The 19,414-nt window shown below is 41.2% G+C and overlaps 1 protein-coding gene across 4 annotated transcripts in view; it reads left to right on the top strand.

Moving 5' to 3' along the window:
• AGO2 (argonaute RISC catalytic component 2) overlaps positions 1–19,414 on the top strand; it is a 124,183-nt gene that overhangs the window by 18,271 nt on the left and 86,498 nt on the right. For 2 of the 4 annotated variants that reach the window (XR_011337216.1, XM_069854725.1), the window contains exons 2-6: positions 7,028–7,223; positions 11,130–11,250; positions 15,993–16,177; positions 17,479–17,615; positions 17,752–17,886. Coding sequence is in view for 3 of the 4 variants with exons in the window: in XM_069854725.1 (XP_069710826.1) it covers positions 7,028–7,223; positions 11,130–11,250; positions 15,993–16,177; positions 17,479–17,615; positions 17,752–17,886 (774 nt within the window). In the remaining variant the exon portion in view is untranslated. Of the gene's footprint in view, positions 1–7,027; positions 7,224–11,129; positions 11,251–15,992; positions 16,178–17,478; positions 17,616–17,751; positions 17,887–19,414 lie in introns of those variants that run through there. The other 2 variants (XM_069854726.1, XM_069854727.1) reach the window with 2 other exon arrangements.

Here is a 19,414-nt window from a genome sequence, read left to right as displayed (position 1 = left end):
AATTGGATTACAATTCTGTATGCTAGCATGGAATTTGGCTTTCTTTTATTAAATGCTTGGATATCAAGTAGTTGGTGTATCTGACATACTTTGAAAAGTGATCTGTTATTGCACAGCGATATCTGAAAACACCATTGGCGATGATCTGGAAGAGCTGCCCTGTTGTCTGATATTAGAAACCTTAACTGAAAGTGAAACTTCCAAATAAGGCTTCCTTCCTTCACCCAAGTTTCATTTAGAGACTATATTTTTAGAAATATGGTTTCAGAGGGACATCCTATCGACAAACATAGGTTGCATTCGCCCAATGCTGAAACATACTTTGAGTTGCGAAATATCACCTGATTATTAAAGATGCGTTAGGACTTGCCACGCAAGGAAACTTATTGATATAATTACACTAGTGTAATCGTGCTCAGACATTTTCCTGTGTCGACAAGTTCTTAGATTCAACCAGTTTGGCCCCTTCTTATTTAGTAACTCATTAGGCCTCTGACTGCACTCTGAAATTGCATAATTCTTTGCTACAAAAAACTTCAATGTGCAAGTTTAGTGCTGACTGGCAGTGCTCCCAGGGTGCTGAGCAGACCAGAAGTTAAGCTTTAAAAGAACTATAAAGAATGAAGGATAAAAAAAAATAAAAACTTTAAGTCTGGGAAATGATTATAAACAGAATGGTCCTGAAAAATCATCATTGCACAGTTGCATGGATTTCAGAGCACATGAGCCCAGCCAGGCTCATTCAAAAGTGTGGCTCATTCATGCCTTTTTATGTACAGGGAGTGTCTTAGGCAACTGGCTCTTGAGTAACTCTCTAATCTCTAGTTTTGATCCACAATAGCGTGCTGGAGTAGGAGCACGCACGCAGCCTTGCATTTGCGGTCATTTTCAATTTGTGAAACATGGTGTTTGTACTACGGCAGCATTTCAGTCTTTGCAGAGCTCCTTCAGTACCACCTTTCCCCGCCACTCTCTTTTGACAGAGTAATTTTGCTTGATTATTGATTTTATTTCAGAAAACTGCCATGAGACTGCTATTTTTCCAGTATCTGTCTTCTACCAGATTTCTTTTTATTTTAGAAATTACAGTTCTTAAGACTGATAACCATGAACATTTGGTCTGTGTAAGTTGGATGAGTTATACTGGGAAGTATAATTCTGTTCCCAGCACTGCTTACTGTCCTCCCTCTCTTTCTCATGGTCAGCAGGCCAAGGGAAGTAATTCTCTCCCTCTACTCCATTCTAGTGAGATCCCAGTATTGTGTCCAGTTCTGAAGTCCCCAACACAAGAAGAGTATGGAACTGTTGGAACGGGTCCAGAGGAGGGCCACGAAGGTGACCAGAGGGCTGGAGCACCTCTGCTATGAGGACAGGCTGAGAGAGTTGGGGTTGTTCAGCCTGGAGAAGGCTGCAGTGAGACCTTCTAGCAGCTTGGTACCTCAACGGGACCTACAGGAAAGCTGGGGAGGCGCTTTTTCCAAGGGTGTGTTGTGGTAGGATGAAGGGAAATGGCTTTAAATTGGAAGAGGGAAGATTTAGGTTACATGTTTGGAAGACATTCTTTATGATGAGGTTGGTGAGGCACTGGCACAGGTTGCCCAGGGAAGTTGTGAATGCCCCCTCCCTGGAAGTGTTTATGGCCAGGTTGGATGGGCCTTGTCTAGTGGGAGGTGTCCGTGCCCATGGCAGGGCGTTGGAACTGGATGATCTTTGAGGTCCCTTCCGACCCAAACCATTCTATGATTCTGTGAAATCTGATTTTCATGATAAAAATAAGCCTGAAGACAGTATAGTGGCATCTCGTTATTTAATAGCTGGCTTACCTTACTTCACACCTTTAAGTTGGGCTCTTAATGGTCTGAGTCATCTTACTAAGACTGAAATTTACTCATTATTCAAATTAGCATCTAGCAAATGAGTGAAGAGCTTCTGTTACTTATCACATGGATGCTCCAGTTTATTGGTCTTTCATCTTTCTTCTAATTCATTCTTCTCTTGACTTTAAAATTTAAATCCAGGTATGCATGTAGGTTTTCCAGTGCTTTTGAAATAGTGTTTCTACAGAGCATCTTCTGTGTTCATGAAGGAGCTTCTCATATACAAATGGAGCAAATACTACACCTTGGGGTGTACGTTTTGGCGGGTTTCCTTGAGCAGGGTGTCGCGTGGACCTCTGGCATCCAGTAGTATCTGCTCTAACACACCTCACCATGCTGCAAAACCTCCCAATAGGAACCTTTGTGTAAGAAAAGCCTCCTCTCACTGTAAAGCTTCCATCAACATTTAAAAGTGAGGGAGTGGTGGGAGTTACACAGGAGTGCTTGAACAAGGAATTGGGGCAGTTGAATCACTTCAACTGTACCAGCTGTGTTTTACGATGGAAACTCAGGATTTTTTCTTTGATAGAATCATAGAATCATAGAATAACCAGGTTGGAAGAGACCCACCGGATCGTCGAGTCCAACCATTCCTATCAAACACTAAACCATGCCCCTTAGCACCTCATCCACCCATCTTTTAAACACCTCCAAGGAAGGTGACTCAACCACCTCCCTGGGCAGCCTGTTCCAGTGCCCAGTGACCCTTTCTGTGAAGAATTTTTTCCTAATGTCCAGCCTAAATCTCCCCTGGCAGAGCTTGAGGCCATTGAAAATAATAATAAAGCTCTATCCTTCCCCATCAGCACTAAGTTCATCACTTTGTAACTGTGTACACTTCACAGCTGGCTGCTGTAATACATTTTACACAAGGTAATTTGATATTTCTGTTCTTAGCTTGAGGCAGCAGTCCGAAAAGTGACTTCAGATCAGCAATTATAATACTTTAATTTTTTTTTTCCCCTTGAACCTCAATTCACATCACTCAGTCTTATAGCTAATGCGTACCGATCTGTTCTATGCAGCAAAAATATAGGTTGAGTGCTTATCGGGTCACTGCTGCTGTTTAATAAACAGTACTTATCTCCTTGAAGCAACACCCTGCCCTAAATAAGTTTGCTGAGGGAGTTGAGCCAGAAATAGCTTTCTTTTTATTTTTTTTCTTAAATTGGATTTAAAAAAAAAAATCGTTGATAAATATATTTCAAATACAGGTGGATTCTAGTGGTGCTTTCTGAACAGTGTGGTGTTTAGGTTTTGTTTTTCTGCCAGATGTGCAGGCTGTAAAACTGCCATCACATCTTTCCCCAGGAGTCTTTGCTTCTCCCAAGATTTCATGTTATTCTCCAAATTGAATATCACAGAATTATCTGATTGAAAGGACCTTTGAGATCATGAAGTCCAATTGTACGTGTCTGCTACTAAACCATATCCCTGAGCACCTCACCTACCCATCTTTTAAATACCTCCAGGGATGGTGACTCCACCAAGTCTCTGGGCAGCCTCTTCCAGTGCCTGACAAACCTTTTAGTGAAGAATTTTTTCCTGATGTGTCCTCGCTTTTATTTGCTGTTTGTCACTAGAACTCCAGTGGGGGAATGTAATGACGATGTTGAGCAACATGAGATTGTGTTGATCCGTGAACACGTATTAATATGGCTTCGTTACACCTCTGTGAGAAATAGTGAATGATCCTATTTTAATATGGTAGGAGGAGGGTGTATTACTTCATTATGAAATTACTTAATTTTGCAGCATAAATAGCTTGTGTGTGGTGGAATCTCCCCTCCACGATGCTCATCTTTGTACTTCTAAATCTTTTAAGCTATTTTATTTAGTCATGACGTACCAAATCTGGCACATAAAAAGGAAGAGTTGGAAAATTAGGATGCAGTAGTAGATAGAGGTATGTTAGAAAGCGTAAAAGTAGACAGGAAAGAGTGGGGAAATGCTTAATATTGGTGAGGTAATAGTTGGCCACGTAGTAGTCGTAAGGCAGTAAGTAGTACTGAGTGTGGATAGTGAGAAATGGAAATGCTCAAACCCAAATGCCAGGAGCCTAGACAGAAGAGGGAAATATTTTTGCATGGCTGGTGCTGTCAGAATAGTGGAACAATGCAGAAAAATCATAGAGTAATGTTAATAACTAGGATGTGGTTTGCAAACGGGAATGTTCTGTTACAAAAGGTGGAAACAAAAACAAGTGCGTTAATGCAGCAATGAGCTGTAAAGCAGTAAGCAGCGGAATGGCTGAAATCAGAGGTGAAAGCCAGATTTCGTTGGGAAAAGATGGGAAGCATGATTCTAGTGGAGTAGAGGTGGATGCTCACTGCAGTTTTTCCTGATCTGATTTGGAGGTGGAAAATAGAAAGCTTTGTCTTACTGCAAATATTTCCGCACAGCGTGGTGTTTGGGTTTTGGTTTTTTTTTTCATTTGTGGGGCTATATATTATGCGAATTTCCAGCTGTAGTGCTAATGCCATGGATAATTTTTTAATTTTCATATCTACAACAGGAGGTTCTTTCCAATTAATGACAAATTTGGTGGATTTGTCCCATTGAGCAGGGTGAGATGGCAGAGGAAGGACATGGATCTGTTAGAGCGAGTCCAGAGGAGGCCACAAATATGATCAGGGGCTGGAACACCTCCTGTACATGGACTGGCTGGGAGAGTTGGAGGTTGTTCAGCCTGGAGAAGAAAAGGCTTCAGGAAACCTTATAGAAGCTTCCCGGTACTTAAAGGGGGCTACAGGAAAGCTGGGGAGGGGCTTTTTATCAGGGAGTGCAGGTGCAGGATGAGGGGTAACAGTTTTAAGCTGAAAGAGGGGAGAGATTTAGACTGGAGTGTAGGAAGAATTTTTTTCTGTGATGGTGGTGAGGCACTGGAATAGGTTGCCCAGAGAAGTCACGGCTGCCCCATCCCTGGAGGTGTTCCAGGCCAGGTTGGATGAGGCTATGAATAACCCGAGGTGTCCCTGCCTGTAGTAGGGGGCTGGAACTGGATGATCTTAAAGGTCCCTTCCAACCCAAACCATTCTGTGATTCTGTGGTAGCTAAGGGAATCACCTGGGTAAATTCATCCCCTTCAGATGCAGAGGCAGATGGGCTCCTTGCAGTGAGGACCGCGTTACAGACAAGAGCCTGTAACTACTGTGTCAAAACTGAGAAGATTGAGTACTTGAGCACTTAGTCTGGATATCAGTGAGCATAACCTGGCAATGCATAAATGAAAGTGTAAGGCCGTTTCTGAGCATTGGAACATGATAGTTCCTGAACAGCTTTTCAGTAGGGAAAGTGAGGGTGGAAAAGTGGTGACTTATTGGTTAATGAAGGGATGCGTATTGTTTCTGGTGCTAGTTGAGGACTGGATTTCATAATCCCAGGAAACCACACCTGGATTCTTACATAAGTAATGAGAAGCCTTCTGGTTTTTTTTCGCATGTTAAGATTTTGCTGCCAGTTATTGCTCTATACTACAGAAAACCTGAGTACTGATTCTGGAGGAGTTTTGAGTACCCAAGCTGGTACCGTACACACCTCTCCATGGATTTTTAATGGAGTTTCCTAGATTGAAACAACCACAATCAGCTATTATGCTTCTGCTTCATATTGTCTCGCCTGTGTCTGGCATTTGAGCTCAAGGATACAGTACATCCCCAGTAGACTATTCACTCTGTTTGTTTTCTGTTTAAACAAAGCAGTAGGATATAGGTTAAGTCTAACGTGTTTGCCAGAGAGTTGCAACATGTAGGAGCAGCTCCCTGTGCCATATTCCCCTCTTCAACAAGCTGTATGTTGTTGTCATTAGAGCAACATGCACGTAGCTCAGATGCACGCATTGTATTTGCTTGCGATGCACGCAGCTCATCCATGTGTGATCACAAATGTGGTGTAAGTGATAGAAGTTTTTTTGTAGGCGTTTGCTCCAGAAAACATTTGTTGGGCAATTTGCTTCAGTGTCTGTTTTGAAATGACAGAGATGATCAGAGGGCTGGAACACTTGACGTATGAGAACAGGCTGAGAGAGTTGAGGTTGTTCAGCCTGGAGAAGAGAAGGCTCCAGGAACACCTTAGAGCAGCCTTCCAGTGCCTGAAGGGGGCTACAGGAAAGCTAGGGAGAGACTTTTACCAAGGGCAGATAGCGATAGGATGAGTGGGAATGGATTTAAATTGGAAGGGGGAAGATTTAGGCTAGACATTCAGAAGAAATTCTTCACCATAAGGGTGGTGAGGCACTAGCACAGGTTGTCCAGGAGGCCAGGTTGGATGGGGCCTTGAGCAGCCTGATCTAGCAGGAGGTGTCCCTGCCTGTGGCAGGGGAGTTGAAACTGGATGATCTTTAAGGTCCCTTCCAACCCAAACCATTCTATGATTCTTTGATTCCCTCCAATGAAGATCTGGTTCTCACTTACCCACAGTGCTCAGTTGGTCTGTCAAATTCTTGCCAAGATGACTTGTAGTATAGTAAAATGCAACTGATTTTAAGGTTTTCTTTAGTAATCAGGACTAGGAAATGCAGTAAATGGTGAACCAGCATGGGAAGAATTACAGAATCATGGAATGGTTTGGATTGGAGAAGGCCTTTAAGGTCATTGAGTCCAAACATCGATCCAGCCCTGCTAAGTCTGCCACCAGATCACGTCCAAGTACGACATCTACTCATCTTTTAAACACCTGCAGGGATAGTGACTCAACCACCTCCTTGGGCAGCCTGTTCCAGTGCTTGACAACCCTTTCAGTAAAGAAATTCCTCCTAATATCCAACCTAAATCTCCCCTGGTGCATCTTGAGGCCATTTCACCTTGTCCTGTTACTGGCTACCAGGGAGAAGAGACCAACTCCCACCTAACTACAACCTCCTTTTAGGTAGTTGTAGAGAGCGATAAGGTCTCCCCTCAGTCATCTTTTCTCCAGAGTAAACAACCCAAGCTCCCTCAGCTGCTCCTCATAAGGCTTGTGCTCTAAACCCTAAGAGAGAAGAGAATCTGAATTAATGGACTCCTCATAGCAGGTTTTTTTCAGATTTTAGATTGCTTATAAAAAGTTACCAATTTAAATGTGCCGTGCTTCATTGGTCAAACAGCCTGGAAATCTGTTTAATCGTCAGTATGATACAGCTGATGGCTAATTTATGCTTTTTCTTTTTTCAGTGCTTGCACCTCCTCCACCCTTGCCACCACCAGTACAGGGATATGCCTTTAAACCCCCTCCTCGACCGGATTTTGGCACTTCTGGGAGAACAATCAAACTGCAGGCCAACTTCTTTGAAATGGACATTCCTAAAATTGATATCTACCATTATGAATTGGATATAAAGCCAGAAAAATGCCCTAGAAGAGTTAACAGGTAATATTGTGCTTTGCTTTTCTTAGTTTATTTTCACTGTTGTTTTTCTTTGAAAATGCTGGAGCCTTGTGCCAGACTTCATTGTCAGCTTGGACAGATGTCTTTAGTCATTGTACTGATAGCTTACAACTTTGCTTATCCATTTTTCTTCTCCAAGTCTTTCTGTACCAACCCAAGATTTCATTGCTGATCACCCCTTATTTTGATAGAACTTGTCAACATCTTGATGCTGCTGATCAAAGCCACTGGTGACAGGTGGTTAAACTGAATTGACTCTAGTGGAGCTAGGTCAGTGTAAACCAACTTGATAAATATGGTTATTTGTATTGCTTGGTTAAATATTGGAGTGCAATCGGCTGACATGTCCTTCAGCAGGGAGCTGGTATTACCAGCTTGTTTTCCCACCATCCTCTGCTGACACAGTGAGGTAAAACCCATTTGTTTGTGCTGCTGTGAGACGATTGTGGAGGGACTAAATTAGGTAAGAAATTATCCTTCATCGGTAGGTTCTATATAAGGGAAAGATATGCTCCTGAAACAGATAGTAAGGTGAAAACATGAATCAGTTGGCCAAGGAACCGAGCGATTAGGTCTTCTGTTTTGCATGTGTGCCCTGTTAGTCACAGTGTGGCAACCTCATTGACTTAAAAAAGAGCGGTGTTGCCAGAAGTGAAACTTGAGAACAAGACTTGGCACTAGCTAGAAACCACAAGTGCCTCCATTGTAACTCCCTACATCTTGACTATAGAGGATTGGAATGGCATGTTTATGTATTCAAGAGCAAAACCTTTCCTTATTAAAAAAGGTCACATGGGTGGAATGTGCATGAACAAAGCATGGAGTCAAAAAAGCCACCCGAAAGCCAAATTTTCCTTAGCGTCCATTAATAAACCAGAGTGCATCATGCATTGTTATACTAAAGAGTTGGTAATGATTGCATTATCATAAAGCAACAGCAGTGTGCATTGCTGTCCTGTTTTTTTCCTGTGGTGATCTATTAAAAATCTAACTTTTAAGGTAGTCGAGAGCTGAATTTCATTCTAAAAGTGAACACCATTGAAAGTGTATTGAGCTGAACTCTCTTCCTGCCCGAGGGAAACCTGGCTGATTTCACTAGAATACTACTTCTTACAGCGCTGAAAAAAATCCTCAGCAGTCGCTTTTTTCATAGTGGGAGCTGTGAGAGCTTTGCTTTCACTAATGAATATCCCTGCCACCGGCTCCAGCTCTGACAACTTGCACGCTGCTGACCGAGGCACGTTGCCGTGTCTCCTGTGGGAGCTGCGTGCTGCACAGCTCTGGTCTCTGATGTAGTTCTGTGTGTTCAGCCCTGTAACGGTCCAGCGTGTGGGTGCTTGCTCTCCAGTGGCAGAGAGCATAATTATTAAGTAATAAAGCTATTTTTCTCACTGAAAAGGTGGATTACATTCAGTAGCAAGTTGTTTCTCCACCAACAGCTTCTGATGAGCTCTGCTTTGTCAGGTTTGTCACTCCCTCTGTTGTGGTAACAAAGGAAGTCAAAATCTGCATGGATTAAATGCTTTTTGCAGTAAATAAGGATTTCATTAATGCATTTGACAGTGTTAGTGCATGTTTCTCTGTGCTGTGTGGGAAGAATACAAATCGGATTCACTTAATGAAGTGAATGCTTTATTTCTTTTCATGTGTATGCTTGTGTTACCCTGTAGATGCATACGCACTCACCTGTGCCTGTTTTTTTGTGAGCTGTGACCTTTCAGTCCTGTTTCTGTACCTATATTTGTATATATGTGTGTGTGTACACCTATATTTGTGTATGTATATACCTGTGGTTGTGTGTTTGTCTGTATGTATATGGAATGCAGGATGCACACGTTATCCACTTCTCAGTTATAGTTTTTTCAGCTGGCTTGCACATTTCTAGCATTCAGCTTATTTAATTCAGATGTATATTTATAGTAAATACGTTTCACCATTGTTTTATAGGCTGTAGCCTCTAGAAAGGGTGGGGGGAGATTTTATTTTCGTTTACGCTGCTCCCTCATCTTTGTTCTTCAGTTTTATCCTAGACTTACTACAGCTTGGGCTACGATGCTGCAAGGATATGTGCAGTGTCCATGCAAGCTCCTGGCTGATGAGTTATGAGCTGGAGCAGGCCTGGAAAACACACAGCTGAGACAACACACCAGTGTGCCAAACGAGTACAGTCTGGCTACAGTTCTTCATGTGTCACAGGAGGCCCAGATCTATTTGGATAGTTAGATAGGGAGAGCGGGCAATGTGAACTTTGTTCTGCATCATGGATGCCCTTGGTTTAATTCATGAGGACAGCTAGGATTCGTACAAGGCTCGAGATGAACTCTGCTTGCACTTGCTGGCCCCTAGTTCTTGGTGTGCTTGCATAATCTTGGTAGAGTAGTAGTCCCAAAGGGCTGGGGTCAGTGAATAGGTAAATAACTTGTCTTTGAACTTCATGTGGGGAAAATAACTGACTTTTCATTAAGATGTCTCCACTCGCAGCTGAGAAACCTCATTGCTAAAGGTGGCTTCAAGCTTGAAAACCTTAAGTGGAAGTGTTTGTTTTTATATAAAGTAGTTCATAATTGGAAGGACTTGCTCAGTAAAAGCATGTTTTTTCCATTGCTCAGTCTTTAACTCAAAGTACAAAAATATCTCCTTCCTCCCACCCCCCAAATTCTGTAGTTGTTCAGTCAGACATTGCAGACCCAAGGCAGAAATTACTGGGTCAGGTTTTATTCATACTTCTGAGGACAAGCAGGTTTCTTTCAATGCTCACAGCTTGTCTTAAAGACTTGGCAGACAGCAAAGAAATTGTAATTTAGAACAGTCTTCATTCTTTTCTTGATTGAGTTGAGTTTTATCTCAGAACTTTGCATCGCTGCAATACCTAACTATACACTGTGTTGATTACCTTTCCAAGTCAAGGTGTATGAAGTAGTCATCTGCAGCGTCTCTGAGCAGCTACTTGACAACAGTACTGAAGAGAGAGCATTCCATGATTTCCTTTCTGTGTCAGTTTAACTTCTTAATGCCCTTTAGCCCCAAGGTGTGTGTTAAGGATCTTGTAGGCAGTGTATTTCAGACCGCTGATGGATTTCAGATTTTAAAGCCTTGTGATACAGATGACCTGAGGGATGTTTCTTTGAGACATTTGAACCAAAGACCTTTGGCATTAAGGAGTGTTATTGTTCCAACAGACCTCTCATAGGCTGGTGAACTGCTTTGCGTGAGCAGTGTGTAAATGCTGTGGTTTAACAAGAACTTTGTGAGTGGTTAACTCACTCATACAAACGTGTAACCTAATTTCAGACATATTTAAATTTATATGTATTTTTGGTACACCTGGATCCCAACGAATGCACGTATCCAGTTCTGATGGACCGGTCCCAGTTTTGTTGTATATGTGAAAAAAATTATATTTAGAAGTAATCTACAATGCAATACAAAAAGTTTACCTATCACTGTCATTATGGAACTATTGTCCTTACACTAAGGCTATATTTGAAAGCTTCTCAGGCTGCTGAGCTTGTGGTCCACAGTCTCTCTGCAGAAAGGGCTCTGGGAGAGGGTAGCAGAAGCCCCAGGAGAATACCAAGCACCTCTCATTTTGAGCGTGAGAGAGCACAAGCTTTCACTTTACCACTTTCAGTAGGTCACAGAAAAGATGAAGTGAAGTTTCAGTCTGAAAAAGCTAAAAATAACTGCTTTAAAAAAAAATCAGTTTAGTCTGTGAAAATGTTGCTTTAATTCAGATCAGTCAAACAAATCTTGCCTTTAATACACAACAGCGGACGATCCTTTCATTTACCTAATGCCTCTATTCATAAATATTAGTGTTAGTGTTCATTTGCTACTTTAACATCAAAAGTAAAAAGTTGAATTAATGTAATCTTCTTGTATTTTCAGAGAAATAGTGGAGCATATGGTTCAGCACTTTAAAACCCAGATTTTTGGGGATCGCAAGCCAGTGTTTGATGGAAGAAAAAACCTTTATACAGCTATGCCGCTTCCCATTGGGAGAGATAAAGTAAGTTTTAAATAGAAAAGTTTCTGACTGGAGATTTTAATGTAGTATTTGCAGAATCTTTCTAGTAAGCAATAGGAACCAATGTTATATTTCTGGAATAGATGTCTGCTCCTGTTGCCTCTTTGCTCAGGGTGTGGTTTGCCAGGACAGAAGTGTGAATTTGTTGCCATCAAAATGGTCACTCCCCTTTCATATCCCTTCTTTCCTTCTTCTCTTTCCCCCCACTTACATGGTTGCCAGCTCTGTATGTGGGGTGGTGACCTCTTTGGTTGCTGTGGTTGAAGAATCATAGAATTGTTTGGCTTGGAAGGGGCCTTAAATGTCATCTAGTTCCAACCCCCCTGCCATGGCAGGGACATCCCACTAGATCAGGCTGCCCAAGGCCCCATCCAACCTGGCCTTGAACACCTCCAGGGATGGGGCATCCATGACGTCCCTGGGCCACCTATTCCAATGTCTCGCCACCCTCATCGTGAAGACTTTCTTCCTAACGTCTAATCTAAATCTCCCTTCCAATTACAGTGAAGGATACCCCAGCCTGTGCCCATTGACTGGTGAAACTGAAGGCACTGTGTTGGAACATGCTAACAAATAAACCCTTTGAAATAATTTAGCCTTCGCTTCTATGGTGTAATATCATATCAGATATGTGGCCTTCTTTTTTTAGGTGACGAACCCTTGTGGATAAGGTCACAGTCATTGCTCACACTACAACAGTTCCCAGGGCCATTGTACCCTCCTGCTCTGGGTTACAAGGTGAGGGAAGCGCCGTTACAGGCCAAGGCTGTCTGATCCTGTAGAAGTTGTTTACAACCTAGAAAAGCAAAATGTAAGAGAAAAAGGGAAATAGAGAGACATGTGGTTACTTAGAACAGAGCTTAGGTCGTCCTGAGTGGAGTAGCATTATGCTACGGAATAGTTCGTGCTGTCCTTCACTGTCTCATCTTGCATGCTCATGTGGTGTTTGATATAGTTAATAGTTCTACCAGAATCAAACTCTTAATCTCATGTGTCTCATTTTTATTGGCCCAAATGTATTTAAGTGACTGTTATACAGTAAAGGTCAGTGTCTACTCCAGTCTTAATTATTTTTCATTAACTGATGAGCTAATGTCTAGGAAAACTATAAAGGAGTAATTCAAAAGTATTACAATCATAGAATGGTTTGAATTGGAGGAACCTTACAGATCATCCAGTTCCAACCCCCCAGAGAAAAGTCAGAGTTAACACTTCTTTTCACTTTCATGTGTAATATTTCAGTTCCTACAGATTTGACATGCAAGATTGCAAAGTGTTTGCTAAAGGTGGGACGATACTTGATGAGTGTCTTCTAGGGGTTTAAACAAGTCCTCTGAACACACACACACACAGACAGAGTTACTTTATAACTGTAATATTCCCAAATTGTGGATGGCTGATGATATATTTTATGACAGGTGTGCAGTTCTGCATTTAATATGTAAAGGTAAACGAAAAATGGTATATCTAAGGAGGATAAACAAACTGGAATTAAATGAATCCTTGGGTCTAATGAGACTTTGAGGTGCTCAGATTGGGAACTAGATGAGATGGCCTCCTCTTGTTCCATGCTTGAATTCCTGCTGACCCAGCAGGGCTCAATTCTTGATGCGTTGGATTTTAAAGCCCACAGGTAATAAATCATACATGGTAAAAATGAAATCTAGTGACAGTGTGTCAACAGGAAATGCTTTTGATGCCTTGATTCCTTCATACCTGCGCAAATGAACGTTGTAACCTACACCTGGGAAAAGGCTGACTCTACTGGATTTGTTAACTGTTTTGGGTGGGACAAAACTATCTAGCGATGGTTGTTTGCAAAGGCAGTTGCTGAGGAGAAGGGTTTTAGTGGAGGCTGGCATAGAGGATGGTTCAGATACTTTCATCTGTGTCTCACTTTTAGGCTTGCTTTTAATAAACTCCAAACTTTTCCCTATTTCCCGTGGGATATAGGACTTTGTCAGTTTTTCTGTTGTACGTATATTAATGTTACTCCCCTGGAGGAAGAAGCTAATAGAGATGAATCTTCAGCTGGTTTAAGTCAGATGTGAGGAAATTTAGCTTAACAAGGGAAGTTTTTGCATGGTGCTAAATTGATTTAAGCACGTTTTAAGCTAGTATAAAGCTTGTAGGTGTAAGGCCTTTCCTCCAGCATAAATAGATTAGGTTTCTGTGGGGTTTTTTTGGCTGTTCTGTACATAAAAATTATTTCATTTTGGATCATATTGAAATGATTCATGAGCATACAATGATTAATAGATGATCCTTATTCTAGTGGAAGACCTTGATTTACTCTCAGTGTACATCAGTAGTGGAAAAACTGATTCTAGAAAGAAGGTTCACACCAAATAGCCAACATTTTTTTCCCTCCTGTTGCTTTTTAACTTAATTAATGCACTCTGTCTTCATCTCATGTTGGTAGTTGTTATTCTGGGGTTGAGGGTTTTTTGTCCTTTCAGATGACCCTGATCTTTTCTAACTTTTCCTGTTTATATAAATGCTCTCAATCTTTTCTGCTTGGCCTTCATGGTTATTATCCCTATTCTCATTCCTTCATTATTGCACCTTATTTTCACTCTTTAATTCCTTCATTTCTTTAGATTCTTTGGAACAAATATGGAGTATGTAAATATTAACAGAATTCTTTGTAGTTTCTACTCGTGCATGTTGAGAAGAAAGAAGCGTACAGGACACTGTCAAGGTATAAAGATATTAATAGTCTCCTCTTTCCTTATAGGTTCTAAAAGTAAGCCCAGGTCATCTCTAACTGTGGCTTTGTGCTCAACTGCTGCATTATTCATGTATTTCATAGGTCATCCAGTTTCACCCCCTCATTCCATGGGCAGGGAGACCTCCCACTAGATCAGGTTGCTCAAAGCCCCATCCAACCTGGCCTTGAACACCTCCAGGAAGGGGGCATCCACGACGTCTTGGGGCAACCTGTACCAGTGCCTTACCTCCCTCACAGTCAAAAATTTCGTCTTAATATCTCATCTAAATCTCCCCTTGTTAAGGTTAAAACCATTCCCACTCCCTGATAACGAGCCCCTCCTCAGCTTTCCTTTAGGAGGACCCCTTCAGGTACTAAAAGGTTGCTATAAGGTCTCCCTGTAGCCTTCTTTTCTCTAGGCTTGACAACCCCAACTGTCAGAGCCTTTTTTTTAGATTATGGGTACCAAAGTGTTAATAATCAGACGAGCTGTGTATTAAAAGTATCGGGAATAACAGAAATTATGAAACTTGATTTGGAGGAGGAGACAAGTTTAAAGGAAAATGCAGTTCAGGTGCAGCAGATGTCTTTCAGCCACCGTAAATGAGATGCAAATTGGAGACTTTTTGATGGCATAGGGGAAAAAAAAGGCTCCATAGAAAGCTTCCAGCATGTGTCAGCTGAAAACTTGCAGCTTTATTTGCACAGCTTTTCAGCAGATTTAACTGTCTGGGCCAGATTCAGACCGGCATCTCCACTTCCCATTGCTCCATGGCCATGCGACTCTTTCCTCAACTCCTGCTTAATGATGTTTATATTATAAGAGAGATGTAGCTGTAATATTAATTTTGACTGCCTAGTATAAATTGCAAAATTGTTTTTCTGGAGTAGAGGAAGGCTTGTTATTTGTTTTTTATCTTTCCTTCCTATTTTTGACCTAAGATGCCAACTGTCACATAAGACCAGATGATTGCATATCTTAGCTTGCCATTATCCATGCATTATTTTTGCTTGCCCACTAATTACAGTTTGTCTGTTGAGTGGATGCCTTTTATATTTAAATTGTAAGCTCCCTAGGACAGGAAAATGCAATGTTTTTTTGTTTATACACAAAGGATACTCTGATCTTGTTGTTTCTTGTAGCGACTCTCAGAACTGCTAATCATTTCAGGCAAGGCTTAGTTTTAGTTGGTTTAAGAACTTCAATGCTCAGGCTTTCTTTGTTTTATTAAAGAGGAGAAATCAACATTACAAGTAATGACAAGTAAGTGGCTAAGGTAATTTACCAGAATGTAGTTTGCCAGCGGTTTTTAGACAAAAAATTCGAAGTTGGGTGTAACATGTCAAAGCAGTACCAGTGTTTCCAGCCTGATAGCATCACTGGTACTTGGGGGTCATCATTTATTCTTTCCTTGCTATTTAAAAATAAAGAGGTTTTGGGGTTGGTGTGTTTTGTGGTTGTTTTTTTGTTTGTTCGTTTGGGGAGGTGCTCTTGTTTTGAGATTTTATTTCTCTTTGAAGGCTCCTTGTGGATGTATTTTCTCTCATTTGAACGATGTCTACAGTAATAACATGTAAAGCACTCTGGTGCTCTAGAGAGCAAATACAGGAATTTGTGAGTCTTGGCAGTAGAGACAGACCACGTTTTACTTCAGGCACGCGGGAGCTGATGTGAGCAATGATGCATCGGTATGTGTTAGGTGTCTGAAACGAGGTTATTGGATCTCATGGAGACCTCCCTGTTGACACACAAACACTTCCAAATTATAGTGTTGCCTCAAACAGGGAGATAGATGCCAGCTGGGAAGCACGCCAGCTTTCAGAACTACATCTTTGGAAAGATCTAGCTGTAAAAAGAGGCTGTGCCTAATGTGTGTTGTTTCTTCATCATTGCTTTTTGTCTCCTCTCATACTTCCTAGTGCTGTTCAGAGGAATCCATCGTCCCTTCCAAGCCCCTTCTGTTTTCCCTTTTGAATGGAAAGAATCATCTTGGTTTGTTGTTTGGCATTGTTGCAGGTGGAACTGGAGGTCACGCTGCCAGGAGAAGGAAAGGACAGAATATTTAAGGTGGCTATAAAGTGGATGTCCTGTGTGAGTTTGCAGGCATTACATGATGCTCTTTCTGGTCGGCTGCCAAGTGTCCCGTTTGAAACCATCCAGGCACTGGATGTAGTGATGAGGCACTTGCCTTCCATGAGGTGAGGGGAAGACCTTGACGTTGTTTAGGAGGTTGTGGTGTTACTTGAATCGCTGCGGTGGCTTTTTGAGTAGGTCGTGCTTTCAGAGCTCAACCAAAATATGAACTGTCTAGCAGATGGCATGCTCAGGCAAGAGGCAATATGGTGCTTTATTGCTCACACAGTGGAATTAGTAGCCTCCAGCCTGGACACAAGTCCCTTTCCCCACTGGTCTTAAGACTCGTTCCATCTATGTGTGCTGGAGTTGGGGGTGTCCTGCCGTCTCGCTTGTACCCCTTTTCTCTGCAGGCCTTGGAGAAGGAAGCCCTCTCTGCATGGAAAGTAGTTGGAGGTTGTAGACATGTGAGAGTGGTTTGAAAATGCTTGTTACCCTTTTCCTCTGTGTTCCAGGGCAGATGTTTAATTCCAGTTTTGTATAAGTGATATTGTGCTGGGGGGCCATTAATGTCACCCAGTATAACTGGTTTTATTCAAAAGAAAAACTTGAAAAGTGATTTGGTTTTACTCCGAGCAAATGGGGTCTACAGCATCTGCAGTCAAACTCAAGAACTCCTGGATTTAATTCTATCATGAACCAAATCACTTAGGACCACTGTTCAAATTACATTCAATTGAAAATTAAAGAACGAAGCTTAGTAGGGCTGAACTTTCCCATTTTGAAGGGCTAAACAGGGAAAATGAGTTAAATTTATGTAAATATCTTTCAGTAGCCTTATATTACGTAGATATTGTCCTGACATTAAGGATGAAAAAAATATAAAAATCGCTTTAGGTTTTGCATCACAAAAAAAGCCCAGACCAGTTAGTCACACATCTTTGTTCAGAGAAATACTTTAGTGCTGGTTTTGAACAGGTTGATATTAAGCGTGCGGAACCACATTAACAAGAAGAAAGAGGCAGCGCAAATATTTGCTTGATCAATTGTTCACCCATACAAAATTTCCATGGGTTTCAGAGGAAGCCATGCACAAGTATAGAGATTATTACATTGTTGGTTAAAGAGCAGACATGTTTGATTATTTTCTTACCAAAGCAGATCTGAATTTTTAAGAATATATAAAAAAGTTATTTATGCTTTTTTTTTTTTTAGTTAGTGGGTATGTTAAGGAGTATACTTCAAAGAAATCTAAACAAACACGAGTAGCAGCCTGTTTCTTACTGTAACCAGCTGGATTTTGAGAGGTACCTCAGATGACTGGTAATTTGAAGCACCGACATTTCTGTGCTTTTATGAATAGGGATTTGCATTAGCAATTATTTTGCTTTAATTTTACACTCTGAATTTATTTTCTTTATTGCAGATATACTCCTGTGGGGCGATCTTTTTTTACAGCATCAGAAGGGTGCTCAAATCCCTTGGGTGGTGGCAGAGAAGTTTGGTTTGGCTTCCATCAGTCAGTCAGACCATCGTTGTGGAAAATGATGTTAAATATTGATGGTAGGTCCCACAGAAATCTTTTATTGTTCCTTCTTGCTCTTTCTATGTGAAGACAAAAATTTAGTTCCATATGTTGGATTTCTAAGGAATTTCCTCAGTATTGTTGTAATATAGCATTAAAATTTTTTGTCTACAGTGTCTGCAACTGCATTTTACAAAGCACAGCCAGTTATCGAGTTTGTATGTGAAGTTTTGGACTTCAAAAGTATTGAAGAACAACAAAAACCTCTGACAGATTCCCAAAGGGTAAAGTTTACCAAAGAAATAAAAGGTAATAATGAAATGACTTATAACTGCTTTGTTCTGTCTGATGATGTGTTACCACTATGCATTTCAAAATATTTTCTATAGCAATGGCCTTGTTGGGAAACAGATTGTCAGAACAAACAGTGCATACACTTTTTGAACAAAACTGAGAGGAAAGAATTGCTTTATTACTTCCACATATTTCAAAACTTTCAGAAATCTACTGATCAATTTTATATTTCAGTCTACTTGTCCTTTTTTCTTACTACATGGTTAATCTCTGTAGCTTGACAGAGTCACTTTGTGAGTATAAGCAAAGTTGAGTCAATTCAGGGTAAGTGTGTGGCTTCAGATTTGGTGAATCACTAGTATAAGAAGGTACTCATAGAATGGTTTGGGTCAGAAGGGACCTTAAAGATCATCCCGTTCCAACCCCCATGCAGTGAGCAGGGACACCTTCCGTTGCATCAGGTTGCTCAAAGCCCCATCCAGCCTGGCCTTGAACACCTCCAGGGAGGGGGCATCCACAACTTCTTGAGGCAGCCTGTGCCAGTGCCTCACCACCCTCACAGTAAAACATTTTGTCCTGATTTCTAATCTAAATCTCCCCTCTTTCAGCTTCAAAGTGTTCCCACTTGTCGTATCCCTACACTCCCTGATAAAGAGCACCCCCCAACTTTCCTTTACAATCCCTTTAAGTACTGTAAGGCTGCTCTAAGGTCTCCCCGAAGCCTTTCTCTTCTCCAGGCTGTACAACCCCAACTCTCTCAGCCTGTTCTCATATGGGAGGTGCTACCCAGCCACATTTAGAGCTCGGATATGCACATAAGTAAGTTATGGAGTGTCTTTGAGACTCAGTGGTAACTGTGTATGCACATGGTTTTAATGTGTTGCACATATAGGGTAGTAGGGTAGTTTAATTAGCTTTGCTTCTAATGGAAGTGCTTTAGTGAAACCACGAATGTGATATGTTTTACTTTAAGTGATGGGCTGCACTGAAAGTTTCTAGCAGATGGATGGTAATTTATTTTAGTGAGATTAGTTAATGGATTGTGGCTTGTGCAAGCTTCTCTTCATTTAAGTGTAAGTTCTCTTGACATCGTCATTTATTTGTGTCTTGCCACCATCCAGTCACTTCATTAAGTGTCACATCACAGTTATGGGTGCGTGTTGGCATCCAAGAGCATCTCAGTGCAGAGGTACTACTGATCTTTGCTTCTCAGCATGTAGAACAGCATATTTTATTATGTCAGCCTCCTTATAAACTATTTATCTTCCCAAAGTAATATGGCTTTACTGTATTCAGAAGTTATATTTACTGTGGTGCTTTAGTCTTTTTAAAGCACCCCCATCTCCAAAGTAAATGAGTTCACAGTTAGAAATACAAAAACATTTTTTTTTCACTTCTGAAATGTATTGGTAGTGCCAGTCCGAGTTCCATCACAAAGATACTCCGGTTCCTAATCTAATGATTTTGAAACATTTACAAAGACTGGAATTTTAATCTTACAAAAAAAAAAAAATTACTGGGTCTTAAATTTTCCTCATTACTG

Source organism: Phaenicophaeus curvirostris, chromosome 3 (assembly GCF_032191515.1).
Source record: "Phaenicophaeus curvirostris isolate KB17595 chromosome 3, BPBGC_Pcur_1.0, whole genome shotgun sequence".
In the NCBI taxonomy this organism is placed as follows: Eukaryota; Metazoa; Chordata; class Aves; order Cuculiformes; family Cuculidae; genus Phaenicophaeus; species Phaenicophaeus curvirostris.
This window is presented reverse-complemented; position numbering and strand designations above follow the sequence as displayed.